This window comes from Tyto alba, unplaced genomic scaffold, assembly GCF_018691265.1.
Source record: "Tyto alba isolate M040663 unplaced genomic scaffold, T.alba_DEE_v4.0 Super-Scaffold_5, whole genome shotgun sequence".
Taxonomy (NCBI): Eukaryota; Metazoa; Chordata; class Aves; order Strigiformes; family Tytonidae; genus Tyto; species Tyto alba.
The window spans coordinates 7,584,075-7,607,728 of NW_024881326.1; the positions used below are offsets into that span (position 1 = coordinate 7,584,075).

Consider the following 23,654-nt stretch of genomic DNA (forward strand, 5'->3'; position numbering starts at 1 on the left):
ACTAACAGTCACAGTACAAATCATTGACTCATCCAAGGAAGAGCCTGAATAACAATTGCTTTGTTGAACTAACTTACAGTCTAAATTGTGATGTTCAGCATTCACATTTTCTAGACTGTCTGCAGACTTGCTAAAATCCTTCCACACTCTCGTGTCATCTATTACCATGTATTCTAGTCATGATAAAACCTCCATGTGTATGAGACTGAATTTTTAATATGTCAGAGAAAACTATTTATTACTAACATTACTTTTACAAAATCTTTCTGTAGCTTATAGAAAACAAAAAAAGGCATGTGCTTGGTTTTCTTTTCGATCACATAATACAGCATAAGTCGGTTATATAAATAAAGTCACTTACATAAATAGCTTAATTCTCCTTTCATTTATGGCATTACAAATCATGAACACATCTACTGAAACAAAAGATGTTACACTGGCATAAAACTGGTGTTGACAGCACGTGCAGGCTTTCATTATACAGATTATTTCAGCCAGTAATTTTTCTGCTTTAACAACTTGAAGCCTCCTATCATAGGATGTAAACTGTTCAGTATGTGGCAGCTGAAGGCTAGTCTTCATAGCAAATCTTGCTCTTTGTGTCAGTGCTGTGTTTTTCAAGGGGGGTCTGTATATTAATTTTTGGTATCAGCATACATTTTATCTGGTTTGTTAAAAACATAACATTTCTGGTAAAGAAGACATGATGACATTACTGTTTACTAGTAAGCATGACTTAAATCTTTTCTTCTGTTGGTAAATTATTGGAGAACTTGGTATTTGTGACTGCTGATAAAAATCTGTTTGAAAACTAGAACTAAATTTAAAGAAAATCAAGCCCAGCCCTGCAATAGTTTGGCAATGCAGTTTCTATTCTTCCATCTGTACATGTGGCCAAGAGGATAATAGATAGCATACCTTACACTGGTTTTGATTGTGAATAGTATGGAGTAAAGACCAGTCAACCCATGACTGCTGTAGTAAAGGCTAACTGTTAAAATAAGAAGTCAGCTACATCTTTTGAAGACAGAAATATTGCTGTACCTTTCCCTCAATCACACAGAACACCACAGCACATTAAGAGATGTTCCACGATTTTGAGGCATCTCATTCACAGAATAAAAAGTATATTACAGCTGAACGACAAAATTTTCAAAGCTGTGGCAGGTAGCAGCCAGGAGCTATGGTGTGGCATGCCCTTCCCTTTGCTCAGCATGGCACACAGTCATGATCCAAGTCCCAGTGAAGCCAGTGCAGGTTCTTGTGTCAGGGAACTATAATAGGAAGCAAAGGCTGACTGGAATAAGTAGTTTGCCGTGAACTGCTTTACATGATAGAGATCGGTTTTGCATGATCATTTTAATATGAAGCATTATGTAAGTGTAGTTGACTTCAGAATATTTCAAACACAATTTGAATAAATCTGTGTAGGTACACTGTTATAAAATGAGAACACAGTGAGTGAGTAGTTGGGAAATAATTTGCTATCATATATTTGGTTTAAATTTTCTCTGCTTTTTACTGCATCTAAACACCACTTTTTAAATATCCGTTCTTAAAGCATTCAAAACTAAAATAATGACTTAAAAGGAATAGTTTAAATCAACACGTTCCCAGGCAAAGCTTCAGTTTTGACTATTTACTATTTCCTGATGGAAAAGCACTTCAACCAAAACACTTTCTCTACTCAGATGCAAATACATTTTGTTATAGAAAACAGCAGTCTCGACATAATTAGTTGTTGACTTACCATATACAGTCTTAGCCTGTGCCCTGGATTCTAAAATAAACACAAGGCCTGAACAAGCTTACATAAGAGACCAGCAAGCCAATCTCTGATACCAGAGATGGTTGGGACTTAGGCAGCAAGTCACAAGCATGCCACATCTTGCTTAAATGACAAGGCAAAATGAACAGCCCATACATATGTAACTTATAAAAATTTTGGCAACTCATACACATTTTTAGTAGAATAAGATATGGAGTCAATCCTCTCAATGTTAGGTTTATGAATAAAACTATTCTTTACCTTCTTCTATCAAGTTAAGGACTTTGAAAATCCTATGGAACTTCTTGCTAAGGGGTCTTAACTGCAAATAGCCCTTTCATCGCCTCACAGATGCAGCTTAAATGCTGCTAGGATTCATTCTTGCCTGAGACTGTAAATGGAAAGGTATCCTGGTTAGAGTTTTGCATCACAGAAATGCATGAGAGGTACCAAAATCCAGATAAATGAATGGTAGTGCTGTAAAGCCAGGCCCTCTTCAGTTCCCATTATTCTTACTTTACTACAACAGAGAGAAAAAAAGCACTTGATGTCCTTTATGAATTATGAGGTTTGGACAACTTCATTTCTACGGTTTGGTTCCTTCATATCAAGTGGTTTGTGACTGCAGGATTTGTTCTTTGTTCATTTATCTAAAACACCTAAAAAAGCAGCTTCTATGTAATAAGTGTTCACCTCTGTAGTTCTTTGTTATGCAAGCCAAAGAGTAAAGAACACAAAATTTTTAATTAGCAAACAACTCTCCACACAGACTTTGTTGGTACAACATCGTTATAAGTACATCTACAAACACATACAGGTTCTTTGGACTATGATTTTTTTAAAATATACTTTATATGACAATGTGAACAAAGCTGGAAAAAACAAATTACTTCAACCTTACGTAGAGGTAGCTGAACAGTATGCTGTTCAGTGATATGAGAGTATAACTTAAGTTTCATTTCAAGTTCATTACAGTGCACAAAAGGATGTGTTACAAACAAATGGAATATACAAGTCCACAAAACTTTTTTATTTAAAATGGCTTGATAGATATATTTCTGGCACTCTTGTAACACCATAGCTTGATGGAATTAAACTGGACAAGTATACGGTGCCAAATTAAGACATCTTACACAGATAGTCTTTTGCTCCTCATTTTTTAACTTCTCCTGTTCCTCACCAGAGAATTACAGAAGCTATTACATTGTTTTTGCTACACTTCTGCTCTGTAAACCTTTGTTCTGCAAATTGAATGTAAAGATTTAAAGGTGCATATGTTTATAAAAGATATGGCTATGACTCTATTAAAAAGCTCAAGAATGGCAATAACAGAATACAGGCACTTCTATGTGAGGGTTACTTAGACCTTATGAAACTCCAACATTAGTAAGCACTTCACATGATACCTGGATGAGTAAGTCAATGTAATAGTTCAGGTTTTTATTATCCACCATTTTAATCCTGTCTAAGCAGATTAGTTTCTTGTACCCAGACAATATTTATTTAGCAAAGTGTTTCAAAATAGCGACTTTGCTGAAACTACCATTTTTCCATAGCTATAAGACTTTCAGTGATTTACGGGGCTTTGGAATAAACCCCAGATCCTAAACTATGTGCTGCATCAATTACAAGTTAGGTTGTGAAGCTGACATATTAAATGGGAATTTAGCTGGGGGTGAAAGCAGGTGTTGAGTTCATCTGATGTAGGATTCAGGGAAATGGGGAGCACTAGCCTAGGTGCATATAGTTCCATTGGGTTTTAATGCACAAAACCCTTGTAGTTACTTTACACTTTTTTAAAAATAAGAGTTTGTGAACACGTTCTCCATTCCTGAACACTGCATTTAAATATAACTCCTGTCTGACATTAAATTAAACACTAGTAAAACTTCAGCACCAAGTAGAAATCATTAAGAGGAAAATTTTTCTCAATGAGAACAATCAGCCATTGGAATAATCTCCCCAGGGAAGTGATGGATTCCTCAACACTGGACACTTTTAAGATTCAGCCAGACAGGGGGCTGGGCTATCTTGTCTAGACTGTACTTTTGCCAAGAAAGGTTGGACCAGATGATCCTTGCGATCCCTTTCAACCTGGTATGCTGTGATTCTATGAAAAGACCATCTAAACCAAAATTTTATAAAGCTCTTTCTCTACAGCATAGCTTAAATCAGACCTGCTACATCTAAATCCACATGATTTTTTGTTTAGATTAAAATAATCTTTGGATTAAGAAATCCATGCTTCAAGTGTTCTGTTAGTAAGTGGACATAAAGGACAGAAGGATAGGCCAAGCACTAGGTCAGCCATTCAGTATGACAGCTGGTATCTCTTATTGCTACAAGGTAATGGAAGATAAGGTATCAGCACTTAAAATAATAAAGTAAGAGGAACTTTTGCAACTAACATCAGAATGTCATTTAAGACTTAGCATGATAATGACCTATCACACAATTTTATTATTCTGTTATTAAAACTACTGAACTGCTTTCCACAGCTGTGTCTGAGTTCACTGTCAGGTTTCATGATTTTTCCCCAATTGATCCAGTCCTGTCTCAGGTTTACTTTCAAACAAGTTATGCTAGCCAAAATAACAGCTCTTCTTATGGAAGCATATCCCCTTAAGTTATTGCTAGACAAAGGAGCATATAGAACAAAGCAAAGTTATTTTGAGTATCGTAAGTCTGTCTATAAATAGGAATGAAAAATTAGTATTACTGCCTGCAGAAAACTTCGACTGTTTTTAATTAGAAACTATATAATGTAGATGTACAGATACTTGGAAAGGCAACACAGCCAGTCTTTGTTATTTTATGTATTTTGTTAAATACTTCATTTACAGAAAAGCAAAGAGATTGCAAATTAGCAAAATCATATCTTACAAGTGCAAGTTTAAAACTTTAAAGAAGTCTCTGGGAGATGTTTAGGTGATATGGCCCAGGAGACTGGCACTTACTCAGTTTTAGTTTGATCTATTCTTGGTTCCCTCTCTGCCCCATTACAGAAGACTTGCCTTTTTTATTACCACCCCTCACCCCTTTTTTTTTTTTTAAAAAGGGGGACTGATGGTATTTCCTTGGAAATAAAAAAAAAATTATATTGATTTTAGTAATGTTAACTCAGTGATCTAGGGTCAGCGGAAACTGGCTTCTTAGATGAACTAGTAAGAATCCTATGCATTAGTTATGCCCTCACAACAAAGATTAATCACTGCTTCTGGCCACGCAGGAAATGCAAGTTTGAGTCATGATTTTTTTTTTTTAAGCAGATGAACAAGACTTTTCTAGACACCAAGTCTAGAACCAAAGTAAGAAGCTTAAATAAAATACTCCCCCAATTAGTATTTTATCTGATCAATGCTGCTTCTATAATTAAAGTGAAGGTATTTTTAAATTTGTTCAGCTGTTTATTCATGCCTGTAATAAATGTTGCATTTACATCTTTATACTGATTAATACAAGTGGAAAAAAAAAATCAGCAATGCTGTGGCATAACTAGAAGATTTTTTGGCTTTTGAACCTCATTACTGAAAATTTACCATCTCAAATCACTGAAGGCTAAGGCTACTACTTGTCCAGCTTTTTCTGGACAGGTTTACGTTCTCTAGCAAATCTGTTTCTCAGTATTTTTTTATTTCTGATGGAATTGGCAGACCTTAACCATTGATCTAGGATGTGTGACCACAGAGCAGTCACAGACAGGATGCTACTGTACATGTACAGATGAACTTTCTTGATGTGTTTGATGTGTTGTGCATATGCAGATCAACTGTATTAATTACGTGCAGTAGGTCCAGTGTTTCCAGGTTGCAAAAAATGCACTGGGCATTCATGATATAGGGCATGTACACGAGTTTCTGCTTAGAAAATTCTGGCAGTTTTATGCAAGGCTAATAGAAAAGACAATATTCACTTTTAAAATCAAGGATTCTTTCCATGCCTATTTCTAAATCAACAAAATAGAATATGAGTATGTAGAAGACACAGCATGCAGGAAAAAAAGAACAACGATGTCAGCGAGAACACAGTTAAAAATAGATATTTAAGGTCCTTCTCTCACAGTTAAGAGTAACAAAGTGACAGCTTTTTCTATGGGAGCAATATAGGCCCCTTACGTTATGCAATAATACATGATGGATTAAGTAAGAATTGCATTTAATGCAGCTTCACTTCCAAACAAGTAGAAATCACTTTGTTATTGACTTATGAAGACAAATGCCACAGCAGGTGTCAGCCACCATACACTTGTTATTGTTCAGAACATGTATGTATTTCTATACATCGTTTACAGAGAAGCATGTAAAGTACCACCTATGGAAGAAGTGCAGCAATCTAGCAGTATGGAAATAAGTTGTAGCATTCCTAGAGTAGCTCAGTGCAAACACTGGATACATATTCCATTTTCATCACAAGGTTGAAACATGTTTGTCTTCCATTCATTTCTTTGGTACCCTTATGGAAAAGTTCTATAGAATTTAACAAGAGGGGGAACAAAGGTAGTTTTATGGAAACTTAACAGTATGGAAATTACTTTTAACTAATAAATATTTCTGATGAGATGATGATGGAAAAACACACAGAAAATTGACATTAAATTGTATTGTGTTTTTCATAAAGGCATGGAATGGCAAAGAGTGGTATCCTGGGTAAAAATAACAAAAAAATTTGTAGCATTCCATAATATTCTCAATTCAATCTATTTTTTTGCCACTGAAGAGGAAAACAGTAGCTTAGAATAAAAGGCCCAGTTCTGCTCACACTGAAATCAGTGAAAGTCAAAGTCAGATGGAGGCAAGATCAGTCCCAAAAAGTGGTACACAAAGCAATAAAAGCAGCAAAACAAGTATATGAACTGTTGATTTAAAAAAAAAAAAAAAAAAACCAAACAAAAACCACAAGATACTTCCTATTCTCATTTCTGCCCTATTTTTACCTGCTTTATATCTAGAAGTAATCACGCTAAAAGTCACTTGTTTTCCTTGGGAGTTAACTAGTATTAGCAACACTACCCAATCTCTTAAGAGAAATGCAATGGCTGGGTAGAGGTTTGAAGCTAACAGAAACCTGAAGATTGGGGTGAAATAAATAGCATTTATTACAACATATTCCTTCTCATGTGACACAAACTGCCCTCCGAGTCCTACAGTTCAAAATAACTCCCCCTCCCCCCCCACATACACACACTCCAAAGCCAAATCCCACCAAACAATGAAAAGAAATAAAACTGATCTTAACAGCAACAAGAGTTGATGTAAAAAACCCCAAACAACTATGCAGTAACCTACAATGAAATGATACCAGTACTTCCAGTTTTCTTTAGAAGCCACTTTCCATATACTGTGGCTCTTTCTTCGCAGTTGTTTGTAGCTATTATCCATTCTTGCAAGAAAGATTTCAGATCTAAATTCAACTCCAAGTTATTCTCTGTTCTGTGAAAAATTAGGGGATAGATCCTTCTGTCACCTATGGCCAATTCCCACTGACATCAACGGATCAAATACTTGAATTTACCCAAGCATTTAAACACTCATGCTTCAGGTTAAGCGTGTGCTTAACTGTTCTGTGATATCAGGAACCTGGTTGCAAGCACAGGATCAAGCTCTAACAACTGTGCTTGAATTCTCAGATAAAATCTGTGTATTCAAAGACTTCATGGCAGGCTGTTTCGGGGGAAAAAAATTCCTTCTTAGGCTACAGTAGAACTGGGGATAAGTAGAAAAACATTGAAAGTATTTGAACACAAATATCTGAAAAATTATCAAAGTAGTTGTTTGTGCACTGCTAGAATCATCATTTTACCCCCAGTCATAAATACAGGGTAAAAACATTATAAATAAATAGAGCATCTCACTTTCCTCTAGAGAATGAACACGTAAATAATATACATTTTGAAACAAAAAAATCATAGTGCAAAAATAAATTATCAAACGGAAGTTGTGAACATTATTTTACACAATGCTATATAAAACCTGAACCATTTGGAATAAAAGACTTTGCAGTTCACTGAAATAATGCATTAACATTATTATTTCTGCTTCACATTAAACTGCACAGTTTATCCTTTATCCACTAAAAAAAATAAAAATAAATTAAAAAACCCCTTAAGCTTTTTAAAAGGTTTATGGCAAACAAGATCACTTTTTGTTCTATCACATTTGTTATTAATTTAGCAGTGCAGTGATTGAGTAATCATCTCAGAGTTCCAGATGGAAACTACTGAAGTATCCATAAACATCCCTTGCTCTTTATAACTCATTTTCTTTGAAATTCAGGCTTGAAACGTCCTGACACTCAAATCTGTAAGACATTATTGCAGTTAGATGAAGTTACAAGAGACAGTCTACAGTCAAGTACTGTGGGAGACTTCACAGCTCTCCTCCTCACCATCACCGTGATCTTGTACGAGACATAAATGTAAGGACACGTCTGATGCCATTCAAGCGGTCTTTGAGGGATTTCATGGCAAGGAAAGGGAGCTGAGCTCTGTTCTCAAGCGGAAGGACAGCTAGAACCCACCAGCACCAGGCTGGCCCGTTAGGGTTAGCCTGCAGTAAGGGGGAAAAAAACCAGATGTTAGGATACATGTATCTTGGGTAAGGTCTTGTTTTTGAAGACTTAACTTTGAAAGCAGTATTATGATAGCAGTCTAGCAAGCAGGTCATTTCATTGCCAACCTAATGGCTTGTGATTAGAGGTTGGTTTGAAACAAGTTACAACCAAGTTGCACCTTTCCTAAAAATAGGATGTTGAAAGCAGAAGCAAGATGCATTTCTATTTCTAGCAGCAGTTTATAGGTTGAGCCTTCTAGATTTTTTCTTTCCGTACTTTGTTCCCATGTTATTATTGACCCAGTTCTTTGGGATTCCTGCCTCCCTTCTTCATACTATAGGACACTACTTCATATTTGGTTTCTGTTGTGATATTCTGTTATTTTAGGATCCCTACCATTTGCAGTCCTTGAACAAGAGTACCAAGTTTCCTCTTGCCTATTTTCTCTCAGTCATTTAACTGGGGACGTAGAGGCAAAAAGGCACTTAAGTCTCCTGGGATTAATACAGTCAGTTAAGTAGTCTCAGGAAGTTACCAATTTGAGCTTTTTATTCACAACTGTGCTATCACTGCTGTATGGCAAAATAACTTAGATACTTAGCTTATGCAGGATAAATGAAGAGTATTCATACTTTCATCTTAAAACACAATCCCTCCCAGCTTATCTAATATCCCTTCTCTTTCTGTCTCAAAGTTACATAAGCCACTGATTCTGGATACCTGTGGGTCAGGATCCTTAGCTGGCATTGGACCAAAATGACTGAGAATTCGACTTTTGAGTGCTTGCTTGAGGGAGTTAAACCACATATATGCCTGATCATAGACAGAATCATGGAGAACAAGTAATGCAGCATACTCTTGTCCTTGCACCTGAAATGAGTAAAGAGAGGGAGAAGGCTACTGTTAGTTCAGTCTGCATGTTGGGGAAGACAAAACATTAATTTTTAGGATTTTCTGGGGTGGGTAAGGGAAGGGAAAAGAAAAGAATGCTAAGAGAGTTCTGGGATAAATCCTGAAAGCTAGTTTGGTGTCCCACATTCTGCTCCCCCTGCCCAGTCTATCAAATCCTTCACTTTTTTACCCTATATTCTAAACCAAAGATACCTGTTTGCAGAACAAGCCCTTTCTGGATTGATATATGAAAAAAACCTTTACATAAACATCACACAACACAGAAGAAAAGATTATGCAAAGATTTTTTTTTTTTTTTTTAAATTAGCAGCCCTTCAGAGTAGACGTTTTATCTTCCCATTGTATATCAAAAGCTTGTATGTAACTTGGAACACTTTGACTGCCTACATACATATTTTCTTTAAAAAGAATTAATGTACATAATTTTGAAGGTGTAGTGAACCCAATCCTGCTCCTTACTTGAATGGGAGTTTTCCAATTGGCTTCCATGAAAATGGAACCAGGTTCCCCCCCCACCCCCTTATAAACTGCAGTTGTCCTGTCTAGAAGAGTGGTAACATCTCATCCTGGATTCATTTACTTTTGTCTTCTGCTAAAAACCTCTAGAAAAAACACTCTTCAGTATAGGGACAGTGTGTGTGCATGCTTGTGGTAACTATTATGTTTCCCATTTTTAACCATGAGCAGTTAGTATGTATCACAAATTTGTTTTACTAGAAACTGTTCTACAAAAAAAGAACTCACTGAAAACGGATGTGCTTAGAATTTCACATGTGATACAGTTTAAGTATTTCTCAATTTACCTTTTGATCCTCAATGTACTCAATATCTGCTGTATTATAGCCATCGCGCTGGCTGTGCTGTATCACCTTAAATCTCCTCTTGCCGATGCTGTCTACAACAGAGCGACCATCAGCAAAGAATTCAACGTTTCTTATCTCCAGAATGCAGCCATAATCTGCAAACCTATTGAAATCAGAACAAAAGCAAGTAAACAAGTCTTACTCTCTCCACCCTTAGTTCCACAGAACTGCCATACAGCCAGTCCCTACCACAAAGGTATTTACCAGTGTCAGCTCATTTCTATTGTTCATAGTACTGACCTGCTATAGTTCAAATTATTCCACAATTGTTTTCAAAACTATCAGGAAGATTCAGGCTGTCTAATCTGATTAAGCACTAACTGCATGTGCTGGAATACAGGGAACATCTTATGAAATTGAAAGTTATACAGCTCAGAAGCATGCTTTCTCCATAATACTAATATGTTCAGTCAATTGGTATGGAAGAACAAGTGCAATTCAGAATATTAGAATTATGGAAGAAATACAAAATCTATAAAGAAAAGAAGTTTTCCCACAATTTCAGCAGATTTTACTTCAGATGTTGTGTACATCATACATTTTATGGTATATACCTATCCTGGAGGAATACACTGTAAAAAAAAGGGAGGAAAGCTAAATACAGGATAGACATTAAGGTCAAATTACCTAAGACTGGCTGTAAATGGCTCGATGTAAGTGCTCAGCCAGTCCTTACGAAGGTCCTGTTGTACCTCTGCAGCCTCCACTATATTCAGAACAGTGAAGATACAAATGTATCCCAATAGCTTAACTATTCTTTTCGTAATTTAAAAAACTAAACCTGCCACACCTTACTGCCATTTCCATTTGATTTCTTGTGCCAAAGCATTCAACAGATTTCAAAACAGTAGAAAATACACTTTCTTTTTATGTATTACAAGAGGTCTATAGCTCAGCTTCGTAAAATACACACTAGCTGTGTTGCAAGAAAAATGGGCAGTCATATTAGTCAGAATTTAAGAGCTCAGGAGAGAAAGCTTCAGTTTTTGTCTTTAACCAGCATGATTAGGAAGAAACTGTCTCTACCAAAACACAATCACAGATATTACAGCCATGGACCTTTCTGCACTTCTCCAAAGAGACTTGCTCCGGACTAAGTGGGGTACGTCACATGGTCCAAACACGCTGCTCACTCACCCCTTTACAGGGTCACTGATGCACATCCCAAATTGTTTGGTGCCAGTCTCCATGCACCTTCGAATCATCAGGCGGTAACATGGCTCAAAGATGTGCAGAGGACATGGGACTGTAGGATAAGCCATTGTACAGACAAATATAGGAACATTCTTATTTAGGCTGTAAGAAAAAAAAACGACAAATCAGATATGATATTTTAGCAAACTACTGACAAGGTATAAAATACATCTTATACAGTAACACGTTCTTTAAAATTATGATATCTTTAAATAGAAACTGTAACATCTTTAGAATAAAATTCTTAATAGAGTAAGTTAAAACTAAAATTATTTTTCCCCCAAATTAACTAAACACTATAGGAAGAGATATACCACTTAGTAGCAGAAGAAATTTTAGTTATGCCTTCTGTTTTTTGTAGTGAGAACATTAATGCATCTCTATTATTGCTTTTATTTACTTTAATCCCATTTCTTCCTTACCCAGTACATTCCAGCCCCCAGCCTGTGAGACTACTTCCACCTATTGTCTTACTCTGTGGGGATTTCATGGAGGGCCACTGAAAGTAACCATATTAGTTTATACTTTGTTTGCAAAGCAACCTTCTGGATTTCTTCTACTTCTGCTTATTGTTTAACACAGTATCCAGTTTTTATGCTAACTCAAAGCACAATTTCACCTGGCCCCTGCTCTCTTTGAAATCACAAGATACTGAGAAAGAAGCTCCTTTGTCAGCATCTTAGCTCATGTTCCACAGCAGCAGGAATCACTCAGCAGCTAACGGCAGTAGTATTAAAGGTTGGATTTTACATAAACAGATTACGTACTTGGAAAGCTCTGCTATTTCCTCTTCATAAATCTTTCTTCTTTCAGTGAGTTCCTCTGGAAGATATCTAGCTATTAACTCCTCCATTAGTACTGTTTTACAGTATTTCCTCATAGCCAAGCACTGTAGTAAAAACACACACAGTTATAGATAGCATCTAGCATTTCAAAGTGTATGGTGCCTATGCACAAGTTCGACATCTGTTAGCTCCATGTTCTTACATCTCTAGCAAATCAAAATGTTCTTTTAAGCTTGCATTGTCACTGAACAGTTGTTTATTGAATTATTCCCTAGGTTACAGGCATTATCTTGGGAAATCTGGGAAGTAAACTCACCTACAGATTTTCTAAGTACAGGTCACCCTAAAGTTTGAACAGAGGAGACTATCCATGCTTTGGAAAGTCACAGGAGCGTTGTAAAAATCACATTAAGTTAGGTAATATTTCTTTTCAGTTGGGAAATATCAAAGGTTTCTGAAGGTGCTGCTAGATCCTATCTTGTGCCCTTGAATTTATGCTGAGAAAATCCAAGCATCATTACCTCTGAGAGTCCTTCCTTGCAGAGGGGACATTTTGGGTTGTGATCCAGGCACCTCTCGAGACATTTGAGACAGAAGGTGTGTCCACAAGGTGTAGTGACAGGTTCATAGAAGAGCCTGGATTGGAAAATCCAAAACCAAAAAGACAACAATATCGTGTACCAAAATAAAAGAAAAAGCTGCTACTAAGCAAAAGCTATATTTATTCACTAATTTCACTACTGACTACTCCAGGGATAAAGTTGTTTCTTGCTGCTCATTTCTTCAATCAACTTTTGTATTTATTAAGCGTACAGACTTCTGTATTGTCACCTAACATGAAAGCCAGCCCATGAACTCTGATTTCAGTGAATGCGAGAGAGAATATTGTCATAAAGTTCCAACAAACCAGGATTTAATTTTCTTCTATGTGAGCAACAAGTAGAAGTTGGACCATCTGACTTTTTCTAATGAAACTGAGCAATACTTGCACAACTATTACTGTGCAAATCATGTAACTACTCGTATGTGTAGAGGTAAGCACAAAATAGCTATCTGCAGTAATAGCCCGCATAAGTGATTGCAATGAACTATTATTGCCAACTCTAATGTGGACACAGAAAGCAGTTTTGTTGGAATAGACAGTTTTTAGCCTTTAAATGACTGCTTCTCTGGAAAATTAGTAACATTAGGTTCATATTTCACCTAGAAAAATATTTAAATATATAAAGCCAGATATTCAAACTATCATGGTATCTAGTCTTTACCCATTTCAAGTACCTCTGTGACACTTATTCTCAGGTTAGGATTTTTTACTTATTATGATATTGCAAAGTGGTATTTCCTTGCCAATAAGTACCTTAAGGAGATGTAAATAATAGGGAAGTGGGTTTTGGTGTTTGGTTTTTTTTTTAAATAGAAAACATTTGAAACTAGAAATTGTTTGGCATATACTACTATATTTTACAACATACTGTCTAAGCATTTTAAGGTCTCAAATGCAAGTCTAAATATAATTTAAGTGAATAATTAAGTTTACTTTAAAATACTGCAATTTATCAAAACAATACACTGAGTTCTATTATACGTGTGAAAATTATAAATATGTAAACTCATATTTATTAGCATATTTAATAAGATGAGTGTATTTAAGAACATAATTGGCTCTTAACACGATTGCCATAGCCAGTTTATTGAATATCATTAATTACTATAAATATTGACATTTAAGCAAAGGAACATATGAAGAAGTATCTAAAATACCACACTGATCTTATTGCACCTTGACTGTAAAATTGAAACTCTTGTTAATTGTTTCATGAACAGAAACCTCACTGCACCAAGGCTAACTTATGGCTTTAAAGTGTGTAAAGTACTGAGAGTTCTACAATATGTTTCAGTAAGCACTGGTTTGTATATGTAATTATTTAGTAGTGACTTACTTGATCTGAAATGTTAGCATAAAGACAAGGAATTCCTGTTAAAATGCATAATTCTGCCCTAGCTCTGACAAAAGCCAGCAGTAGCTTTTTCCTAACAACTCTAAGGGGACCTGGACCAAGCCTCATGACTTGCAGAAAGAAACACTATACACAAAGATTACTCATGACATCATTTTAAGCTATTGTAACAGCAGAAACTAAATATTCACTCCTGCTGAGTAATGCTCCTTCATTTCTCACCAGTATGTTGCTTTGACTATTTTTATTTTCTGCTTGCTGCTGGAGCTAATGTAGATCAATAACATTTCGGCCACTCCGTCAGACAAAGAGGTTAATAACAGCTCCTGCAGTTAATTGTGAACAGGTCAGTAGGTTACTAGGTAATTAGTCCAAAGTATCTCAGGATCCAAATCCCTAAACTACTTCTGAAGAACATGGCAGGAAATAATTATCATCAATATGCATTCATAGCAAGAAAGGGATCTCGTCACACCGTCCCTTAGCCTTCATTGTTGCAGTGAAGTTACAAAGATAACATTCTTCTAGATGCAAGGCCTGTATTTGTGATTGCAATTACAAGATCAGCATCACCATCCTTTATACAGTAAGGGAATCAGCAATTCTTGAGCTAATTCCTTTACAAACGTATTGTAGTCTGGCTGTTTCTGATTTAACATAAAGGATGAGGAAGTAGGGCTAGTTAATTTCATTAAGAACATGTGAAAAATGCTTTGTGGACATAATGATCATAAACATGCAGACTCATTAAAACCAGCTAAGACTAATTGTGTGGCTTTGTTAGAGGGAAGTTTTGGTCTTAGCAGTATCAAGCATTTTGACAGCTGTATAAACTTTTGGAGCATATTTCAGCTGTAGGCAGATGGAGGGAGAGAGGGCAGATCTGATTTATTCCAAGCAGAAGTGAATCAAACAACACAGCAGTTGTTTCTCTAAAGGTTTCAGTTTATCTGAAATAAATTGGAGCCCGTCCCCCCTGGCCCTCCCTGCATACAAACAACAAAACAAAGCAAATCCAGATTTCTCAAAGCATAGGCCTTCAGAAATAAATCCATAAAGAGGCGATCTGCTATTTAAGAATTTAAAATATAGTGTAAAACCAGCCCCAACATGCATTATTGATAAATCTGGGTAAAGACAAACCTAAGCAACACCCACTGCAGGGGTCAAGACCCCTGCGAAACATCTTCCCAATATTTCCATCTAAGTCAGTAACAAAACCCCACGTGTGTATTTGCCAAAGTTGAAGTGGTTTTTTTACAAAGCAAGTAGTAAAATAGATATAGTTGGCAATTACTGCTGGTTTTATCAAGTCATTGCTGTCCCCAAGAACAACTATTGTTTAACTGGGAGAAGAAATCATCAAGCAACTGGAGTGATGGCTTGAGTAAACTAAGGAACATCTCAAGCAATAGAGGAAATACATGGTCTTGTTTGCTTGCAGGATCCTCCTATTGCAATAGCAGCAACACTGTATTTTTTTATCTGCAAACTTGGAATATTCACTGGATGTGGTGTCTTAAGCTATTTTGTGCATTACATAACATGGCTCTACAAATTCCAAAGGACAAACTATGGTTTTGTGCATGATGTGTGTCAGTGGGTGAGTGTGTGTAAGTGGTGAGAGGAAATCTTTCTGACACTTTCACTAACATGCTTAACCCTCACATGACCTTACATGCCCTTTCCCAAGCAACCACTAGCCTAGAGCAGATCAAAGAGTTTCTATTCATCAACAGTGCTCAGAACCAAAGGTCTAAAAATGCATCAATGGAGTAAATTATAAATTATAATAAAAACTAATTTCAAGCTAGAGGGAAAAATAAGTACTAAGCAAGCTAGAAAATCTCTAGGTCATAAAAAGGAAAGAGATAAAGCTTAAAAGCTGAAGACATCCATGAGAAAACAAGGGATACCTCATACACAGGGAGCAGTCCAAATCTGATGGATCCACAAATTCAAATGGAATATGTTGTCCAGTACTATTTCCCTTAGTATCAACTGTATCTATCAATAACAAAAAACGTATTTAAATATAATTGAACAGAACTATATAAACACAATGGCATTCCACATATCTACAAGCAGCATCTGATATTTAAATGTGTATTGTATATACTTGTAAGTTACTGAACCATTAAGCATCATTACAGTAATTTCTATGCAAAGGAACAAATTCAGCCTTGGCACAAATCAGCATACCTCCCCTTAATTCTGGTGACATTATACCCACTTAGAGGGTTGAATTCAGCCTTGCATTAACAATTAATGTAAAAACATTTTTTATTAGTGTTGGAAGTCTAAAGTGAGACAGATTCTTCTGTCATACAATTGTAAATACATCCCACAGCATGAAGACAAGGCCAGATATCGTGAACAAACAGAATTTGTTCCTTTAAACAATTTTTTTTTAATTGATCCAGAAAGTGCTAAGACTATGCGTGACACTGACGTTAGTTAGAAGATTCAGGGCTCTGCTGATTAACAAGCACTTGACCCAAACTTCTTAGCCCCCTTTTTAGAGTAACTTTTGATTTATTCATTTTATAACACAAAAGAAAGATTCCACATCATGCCCTGATTAGGCTAAAGAGAAAATAAAAAGCTAAAGTGTAACATGGACCCTAAAAGCAAAATTTCCACTGATCGCATGCTATGGAACTTAATCCTGTGCATAATTAAACATACCTTTCTTCATCAGTTTGCAGGGTACCTCAGAATTTCGCATTTCCTCCGAGCAGCACTTCCTTTTCAGGAGGCTGCACTTCTCAGAAATGAGAAAGGTAGACTCTGGCATAGAGGTGAGTTTGTTCTCCTCCTCTGAGCAGTCTTTTTTGCTCTCTGTAATTTGTATAGATTTCCTCAAACTACCAGAAGTAGTTACATTTGGTTCCTCTTGAATGGAAAAACCCTTTTTCTGTTCCACATTTACCTGTGTGAAGAAAGGATTGACATTAGACCAATCTTCCAACAACTTGGTAAGGAAAAAACCCCAAACCTGTCACAAGTCTTTAATACTATTGATCACCAGGAAGGACTTTGTAGGTCAAAAGCAACAGTTTAAGAATTTCTGTGTCAGGGCCTGATTGTAATGAAAATAAAAAAAAAAAAGGGGCAAACTATTTCCCCCTCCCCACCCCCCCAGCACTGAATATTTTCAGCCCTTATGTGTGGCTCTCTAGCTTGGTCATGAAATTTATTTCAGGCAGAAATGTGGCTAGATCTCAGGTTAAATATATTATTATCACTTAACCTATGGAAAAATGCATATTGTTTATCTCATAATGATGGTATCAACCATCAAAACAACCAAAACAATACAAGTTTATTTCAAGGAAGCAGCAGAAACACACAAAATTTGTAACAGAGGAAATGCACAGAGCTTCCTTTACTGAGACAGATTTCTTTTGCAAAGGATAAATAAGTCTTTATCTCATTATGGCTACAGAACCACCTGTGAGCAGCCATCGCACAGGACATCACCTATCAGCTTGTCATATCAACTCCCCAGATGAACCTGAAAGCAGATACTGTGGACTGTGATCAGGAGCTGTGGTGATGTGTAACATGAAGAAAGGTGAGCGTATTGTCCCTCAAATGACTTCATGAAAGGGCCATACAAAGGGATTTGTCAGAATATCCTAATAGCCTTTCCAGAAGGCAGTGTCATTGATTGTTCTTATCAGTCTCAACAAGGCTGCTTAAAACCTACCGGTTTTGTTTGGAAGGACCAGTGAAGCTTTTTCCTACATAGACAGTATATGCAAAACTCATCCCCAGAGTTCATGTTTCAGTGAAGCAAAATTGGTCCTTACAAACCCATGAACGTAAACCTCTACAGCCATTCACACAACTATGGCTGTGAAACCAAACTTACAGAGTAGATAATATATCTTATGTGGTTCTACAATAACCTCTAAGCAGTATACAGAATCTGAATGCAGGATTATTTTGTCACTGACATCATCAGTTACAGTTCAGGCTGAAACCCTGGATTTTGCCATTTCACAGCTTTTGAAACTATCTCAATCCTATCTTCAGAGGCCCTTTCCCACTACCAACTACTCGAAAGAGGTAAAGACAGTTACAGGAATAGAACCTACTCAACTGTGGCATAAAATTTATCAAAACAACAGAAGGACTCCTATTAAGGAAAGTCAGATAAGGAGAGTTCAGTAAGTCAACATTGTTTTGTATCTTCTGAAACTCAGTAAAAATCTGAGAAAACGCATCCTCCTATCTCCCAGAGGTGAAAAGAAGAGAAGGCTTCCCAACGTGAACATAAAACACACAACAAATTAAGAACCACACATCAGATTTGATCTTTACCTTGAGCAACCTTTGTAGGTTATGGCTGGTGCCTCCAGATCCCACTGAATTTAGGAGATTCCCCTTTAATCTAGAGTGATGTGACAACAGCTGCAGGATATCGGGTAAGTGTTCCTGAGCATTTCCCGGGATGAGTGAAAACAAACTAAGTAGAAGCTGTGGTATAAAACAGAATACTTCACTGCTTAGTTCCTTCCTTGCAACCTCTAAACGAAAAAGCAAGTAAGGGAATAGCTGAAAGAAGCATCCTTGATTTTGTTAAAACCATTTAAAGATCCCTTTAAACTTGGGTAAGAACAGAAAGCGCAAGAGCTAGTGCAATATAGGCCAAACAGACAGCAAGAGACATTTTCAGAGTTAAAAGCCCATAAAGTTATTAGCCATTGTCTGTGATGTGACACACACATGCCTTTGTCCTCTTTGTCCTGCAGTTCAGCACTCAGCAGAAATTACTAACATCTTAAATATTCTTTTGCTGCACGTCAGCTTTCACTGGAGTTTACTAGTACAGATCTCACAGTCTTAATCCAAGCTCAGTTAAGTAAATGTCTCTGATATTGTAAACTGTAGCTATTTTTAATTCACTTATGTGAGAATACAAAAAATGTAGGCAGTAGAAAAATGCTATTTCTTCATTTGGTATCAGAAAATAAGTAGCCACTTGTATAAAAATGCTTATCAGATGATTATTTAAGGAAAGAAACAGAGCTGAGTGGAAGAGTCACACTTCAAAAACTGATTTCAACATACTGCTGAGGTGATCCTGCTGATGCCTGAGGAAGCCATGTGACAGCTAGGATTTCTTTTTAAAGTCAAAAAGGATTCCACAGGATCACACTATGTCAAAACTTACATGGATAGACAGTAGAAGCAGAACATCACAGCTGTACCCGAAGAATTTGGTAAAATGTAGTATGTCATTGTTATGCAAACAGCCTTGGAAATGACCCAGTAGAATATTGCATCATGGATGAACTCTGTGTCTGATGAGTGCACAAGTAACTCTTCCAGTCATAAGAAGCCTAGTTTTTCTCAGAACCCCACTGCTCAGAAATTAGGTGTCTTGGATAAGGCTATTCAGAGTCAGAATTTAGAAACATATCTGTTTGTTCCTGCTCCTTTTGCTGTAGTGCACAGGAAGTCTCTCAGCACGACTATGTGAACAAATCATGACCCAATGACAGTGAAAGACTGCATGGAACCCACTGAGGAAAAAACAACCAACCAAAACTGCCAAATACCAGTGACAAAAAAACCTCACAGGAGATGGAAATCTCAACCACGTAGAGAGATAAAAATTTGATTGCATGACAGCCATCCAGGTTATACTCTCTCAATTACCTTCATCAGCAGTGCTTTACTGTAAGAATTCTATTGTGCTTTTAGAAAGCTTTATGTATTACCGCACACAGAAACCCCAAGTTCCCATCCCACCAGTGATGGAGAAAAGTGAATGCACTGCCATAAAAGAAAACGCAGTACAAAGAAAATAGAACCATTACATTTTTATTACCATAAACTATCGCTGTGATGCTGAGCCATTTAGCTACAACAACAACAACAAAAAAATGATCAAATGTTAAAACCCTGATCCATGGGAAATCAGAGATTTGAAGGGTGTGGAAAACGGGGCACTCCTCACAAAAGCCATTTAAAGAATCCACACACCACATCTTAGGCTGCTACTGAAAAAAACCTCACTGCAGATCCATTGTGTTGCTTATTTAGCATTAATTATTGGCAACCTTTAAAAACTATTTTAAAACAGCTCTTCTGTTGACTGCTTCCTTTCACGCCTCCTTCACACAGCGATACTCGACGCAGCACAGCTGGTGGTAGGAAGAGAGCTGCTGCTCCCAAGTGGACTTTGCAGGGTGCTGCATGTTGCATTCTGCCAGTTAATGGCCAGATCCAACATTCAGTAGCAACTCCCCCCTCTCCTGCACTCTGTCTTTGGTAATACATTGCCAAGCCAGGAAACAGATTAGAAATTTGACTACAGAGAATCACAATAGTCTGCGCGTGGCAATTATTAACAATTAGGTTTTACTTCAGATTTGCTGACACTAACACCCTAACTGTTTCCACATAATGCCTGCTGAGTATGTTTTCTTGATACCTCCCTATCTTCAGGTAAACAATACACGTAACTCAAATTTGAACAGCAGTCTGGATATGTGTCTCCATCCAGCACTTTTCAGTAACGAGAGAGGGGAAGAGAGAAGAAAAGTTCTTATCCTCCTTTACGAAAGGCTGGTGAAAACAATAATGCAGTTCCAGATGATTTAGGGCTCACCTTTTGTGCCTCAGACTTGGCTGTCTTGTTCCCCATGTCTAGAGCAAGGCAGAATAGAAACTCTCTTAAAGCTTCTTCTGTTTTCCCCAGATTAGCTAATGCTTGTCCTTTCCTTAGGTGACCCTGCAATAAAACACACCACCCATAGCTGCAGCTTTTGTTCTTTTGTCATGAGAATATGCAATCAAGATGAAATTACAAAAGATCTTTCCGGAGAAGAAAAAATCAGGCAGGAAGAACTACTATAACAGTCTCTTATACCTAGACATCACCAGTATCTGGGTTTTTAACCACATTGGTCCTAAAAACTCCTACGAGGCAGAAATGTGATGTCCTGTAACCCAAGCAAGTATGAATCTCCCAGACCCTGAGCCCAACTGATCTTGGAGAAAGAAAATCTTCCTCTATGCTAATCTAAAATAATCATAACATCCTTATAGAACGATAGAAGCACAGCATTCAATTTCTAGAGAGTTCCTGCACTTGAGATCCATCCAGGTCAATGACAATAGTGTTAGCTCATCCTCCAGGATTATCAGTCTCTTCCTTCACCCCATGAAGCTCAAGAACATAATGGTTAAATGTCAAAGTCACAGGAGTCCAAGCAGTTACAGGACTTAAAGCCTCTCTCAGATTCAGCTGTCTGACCATTCTAAAGGTGTTCTATCAAAGTAGTGTCAAGATTTTAAAACAAACTACAACCAGAGTCAAAACTTACTTTCAACCAGTATGGCTGGAGTCTGCATGCTGTTTCTGCATCATGCAACGCATCTTCACAAGCTTTCAAGGTAGAGTTAATCTGGGACCGGTTGCTGTATAGTAAGTGGTCGTTTGGAGCTGTAGGAAATAGAAGAATCGGCTGACTGAAGTAAATTCCAAATTAGTTACATAAGCTTTATTCCTTATTTATTTATTTAAAAAACCCCCCACATGTTGGTGCTTCCAAGTTTTACAAACCCACAAAATATCCAGTTTTTAAATAACTATGTACTGAATGAAATCTGGAAACCTTTTTGGGCAACTCCAGGCAAAATGTCAGCTATGTATTATATAACTGCAGGGAACATTGCATAAATAAATGCTGAGACGCTCACACAATAAATTACCAGCTCTGAGGCTCAGATGGTCGATAGAAACGTACAGGAAACATTTAAGGCGACAATAAGAAAGCTGTCACACCGCAGGGTGGAGTTTCAAAATTTTTAGCGTCAAAGTTTTCAAATGATACATAAGAATCTTTTCATGCCACGGCTCAACATAGGAAAACAAGTGACAACTACAAGAATCCGACAGCGCTACGGCAATGCCGATAACGTGATCGCCTGTTTGCACACACTGCGTGTTGTAGCATCACGACATAACGTGTACTGGATTAAGGCTGGGCGCTTCTGTCTGGAATACTCTCCCTCGTTTAAATGAAACTCTTACCCGTAATACCTCGCCTTTAAGCTCCACGCACTGCGCGGAGCTTTAGTCGCTTTTCCTCAAACTAGACGGCAACGACCGCATCCAAAGTTTGCCGGGCACAACCCCTGCGGGCGCGCAGAGCCGCCCGCCCGCCGCTTCCCTCTCCCTCGGCTGCCGAGCGGCTGCCCCGCTCCCGGCGCCGGTCGCCGGGGTCAGGCTGCGCCCCGCGGGCCGAGAGCCCCGACCGGGGAGCGGCGGGACGCCCCGGCCGAGGCGGCCCGGTCCCCCCGGGCTCCGCCGGTTACACAACGGCGCCGGCCGGGGGGGAGCCCCGCCGGACCGTCGGCTCCGGCTTACGCAACCGCTGCTCTCCTGACCCAGTTTCACCGCGGGCCGAAGAGCCCCCACCCCTCCCGGGGGCTCCCCCGCCACCCACCCGCGACCCGGCCCACCGCGGGGAGCCGGCGGGAGCACGGCCCCGGCACACCCCCGGCTGCGGGGGCAGCTCCCCGGCGAGCCCCGGCCGGTGGAAACTTGTCTGCCCGGCGCAGGCGGAGCGGCGGCCGGCGGGGAGCGCGTCCCCCTGGTGCTCAGGAGCCGTTACCTAGGCTGACCGCTTCGTTGTACTTCTGCAGGGCGGCTTGTAGCTTCTTCTCCTTGTACAAGAGGTTCCCTTCGTGCCTGAGCTGCGAAGCCTTCACTTGGCAGGGGAACCACTTGGCCAGCAGGTTGCTGAGGATGACATTGACCCGCAGGAGCTGCCCGGCCGCCACGCTGCCCTCCTCCTTGCACAGGACGCAGCGGGCCTCGGCCGCCCGGTCCCTCTCCAGGCACTTTTTGCAGAACGTGTGTCCGCAAGGCAAGGAAACGGGCTCGAAGAGGAAGCCCTGACATTTGCGGCACCCGAAGACGTCCCACTCGCGGGGCTGCGGGGGACCGCTCCCGGCGGCGGGCAGCCCCTCTTTGATCCGGACGCTCTGAGCCAGGCACTCCACCAGCTTCTCCAGCTGCTCCGCCCGCAGCTGCTGGTGCCGGGACGCCAGCTGGTAGAGCGGCAGGGCTTCGTGCAGCCGCCCGCCGAAAGCCAGCGCGTCGGCCCGCCGGAGCAGCACCTGCCACTCGGGCCCCAGGCCGCCGCCCGACAGCTCCAAGTTCTGCGCCTGCAGAGCCCCGGCCGCCAGCTGCAGCACCAGCTGGGGCTCCGGGCGCGGCGGCGGCTGCTGCTGCTGCGGCGGCAGGTGGGAGCCCATGGCGGCGGCGGCGGGGCGGGCAGCGCCTCAGCGGTGCGGGGCGCCGGGGCGCGGAGGCAGAGGGGGCGCGGGCGCGGCGCCGTCCCGCCGACCCATGCTGCTGCCGCCCCGCGCCGGGAGCGCCCCGCGCCGCCGCCGCTTATATAAAGGGGCGGGCACGTGACGCCGGACGGCGGCGCTCATTGGGCAGCGCCCGCAGGTTGTTACAAAACCAGGCGGTTTTGTAACGCGCCGACAGCGGCCCCCGGCCCGCCGAGGGGGGCCCGCGCGCCCCCTCAGCCCCAGCCGCGGCTGAGGCGCCGCCAGGCGGGGTGGGGGGAGAAGAGCTGGCGCTGCCCTCCGC

General features: G+C 39.5%; 1 protein-coding gene across 3 annotated transcripts; it reads right to left on the reverse strand.

Annotated features, from left to right (window-relative positions):
• Positions 1-2,493: 2,493 nt before the first annotated feature.
• Positions 2,494-23,381, reverse strand: LONRF3 (LON peptidase N-terminal domain and ring finger 3). 3 transcript variants are annotated; one of them, XM_042807177.1, is made up of 13 exons: positions 22,666-23,378; positions 21,373-21,491; positions 20,655-20,777; positions 18,359-18,514; positions 16,718-16,961; positions 15,946-16,036; positions 12,593-12,707; positions 12,054-12,175; positions 11,230-11,388; positions 10,033-10,195; positions 9,038-9,187; positions 8,153-8,313; positions 2,494-7,428 (listed from the first exon to the last, which is right to left on the reverse strand). In XM_042807177.1, exons 1-12 carry the CDS (start codon positions 23,309-23,311, stop codon positions 8,155-8,157), a joined length of 2,247 nt encoding a protein of 748 aa, XP_042663111.1. In that variant the 5' UTR covers positions 23,312-23,378; the 3' UTR covers positions 2,494-7,428; positions 8,153-8,154. The 3 variants fall into 3 exon arrangements, with proteins under 3 accessions (XP_042663111.1, XP_032852018.2, XP_042663112.1); XM_032996127.2 differs by having other exon boundaries at positions 2,494-8,313; positions 22,666-23,377; XM_042807178.1 differs by lacking the exon at positions 18,359-18,514 and having other exon boundaries at positions 2,494-8,313; positions 22,666-23,381.
• Positions 23,382-23,654: the final 273 nt, after the last annotated feature.

Coding starts and splice junctions, on each gene's coding strand:
- LONRF3 (XM_042807177.1), bottom strand. CDS start 23,311: ATGGGCTCCCACCTGCCGCCGCAGCAGCAGCAGCCGCCGCCGCGCCCG. Junction 16,962..18,358: donor ACCTACAAAGGTTGCTCAAG/GTAAAGATCAAA, acceptor TTCTTCACACAG/GTAAATGTGGAACAGAAAAA. Junction 12,708..15,945: donor GACTGCTCCCTGTGTATGAG/GTATCCCTTGTT, acceptor TTTCCAATCCAG/GCTCTTCTATGAACCTGTCA.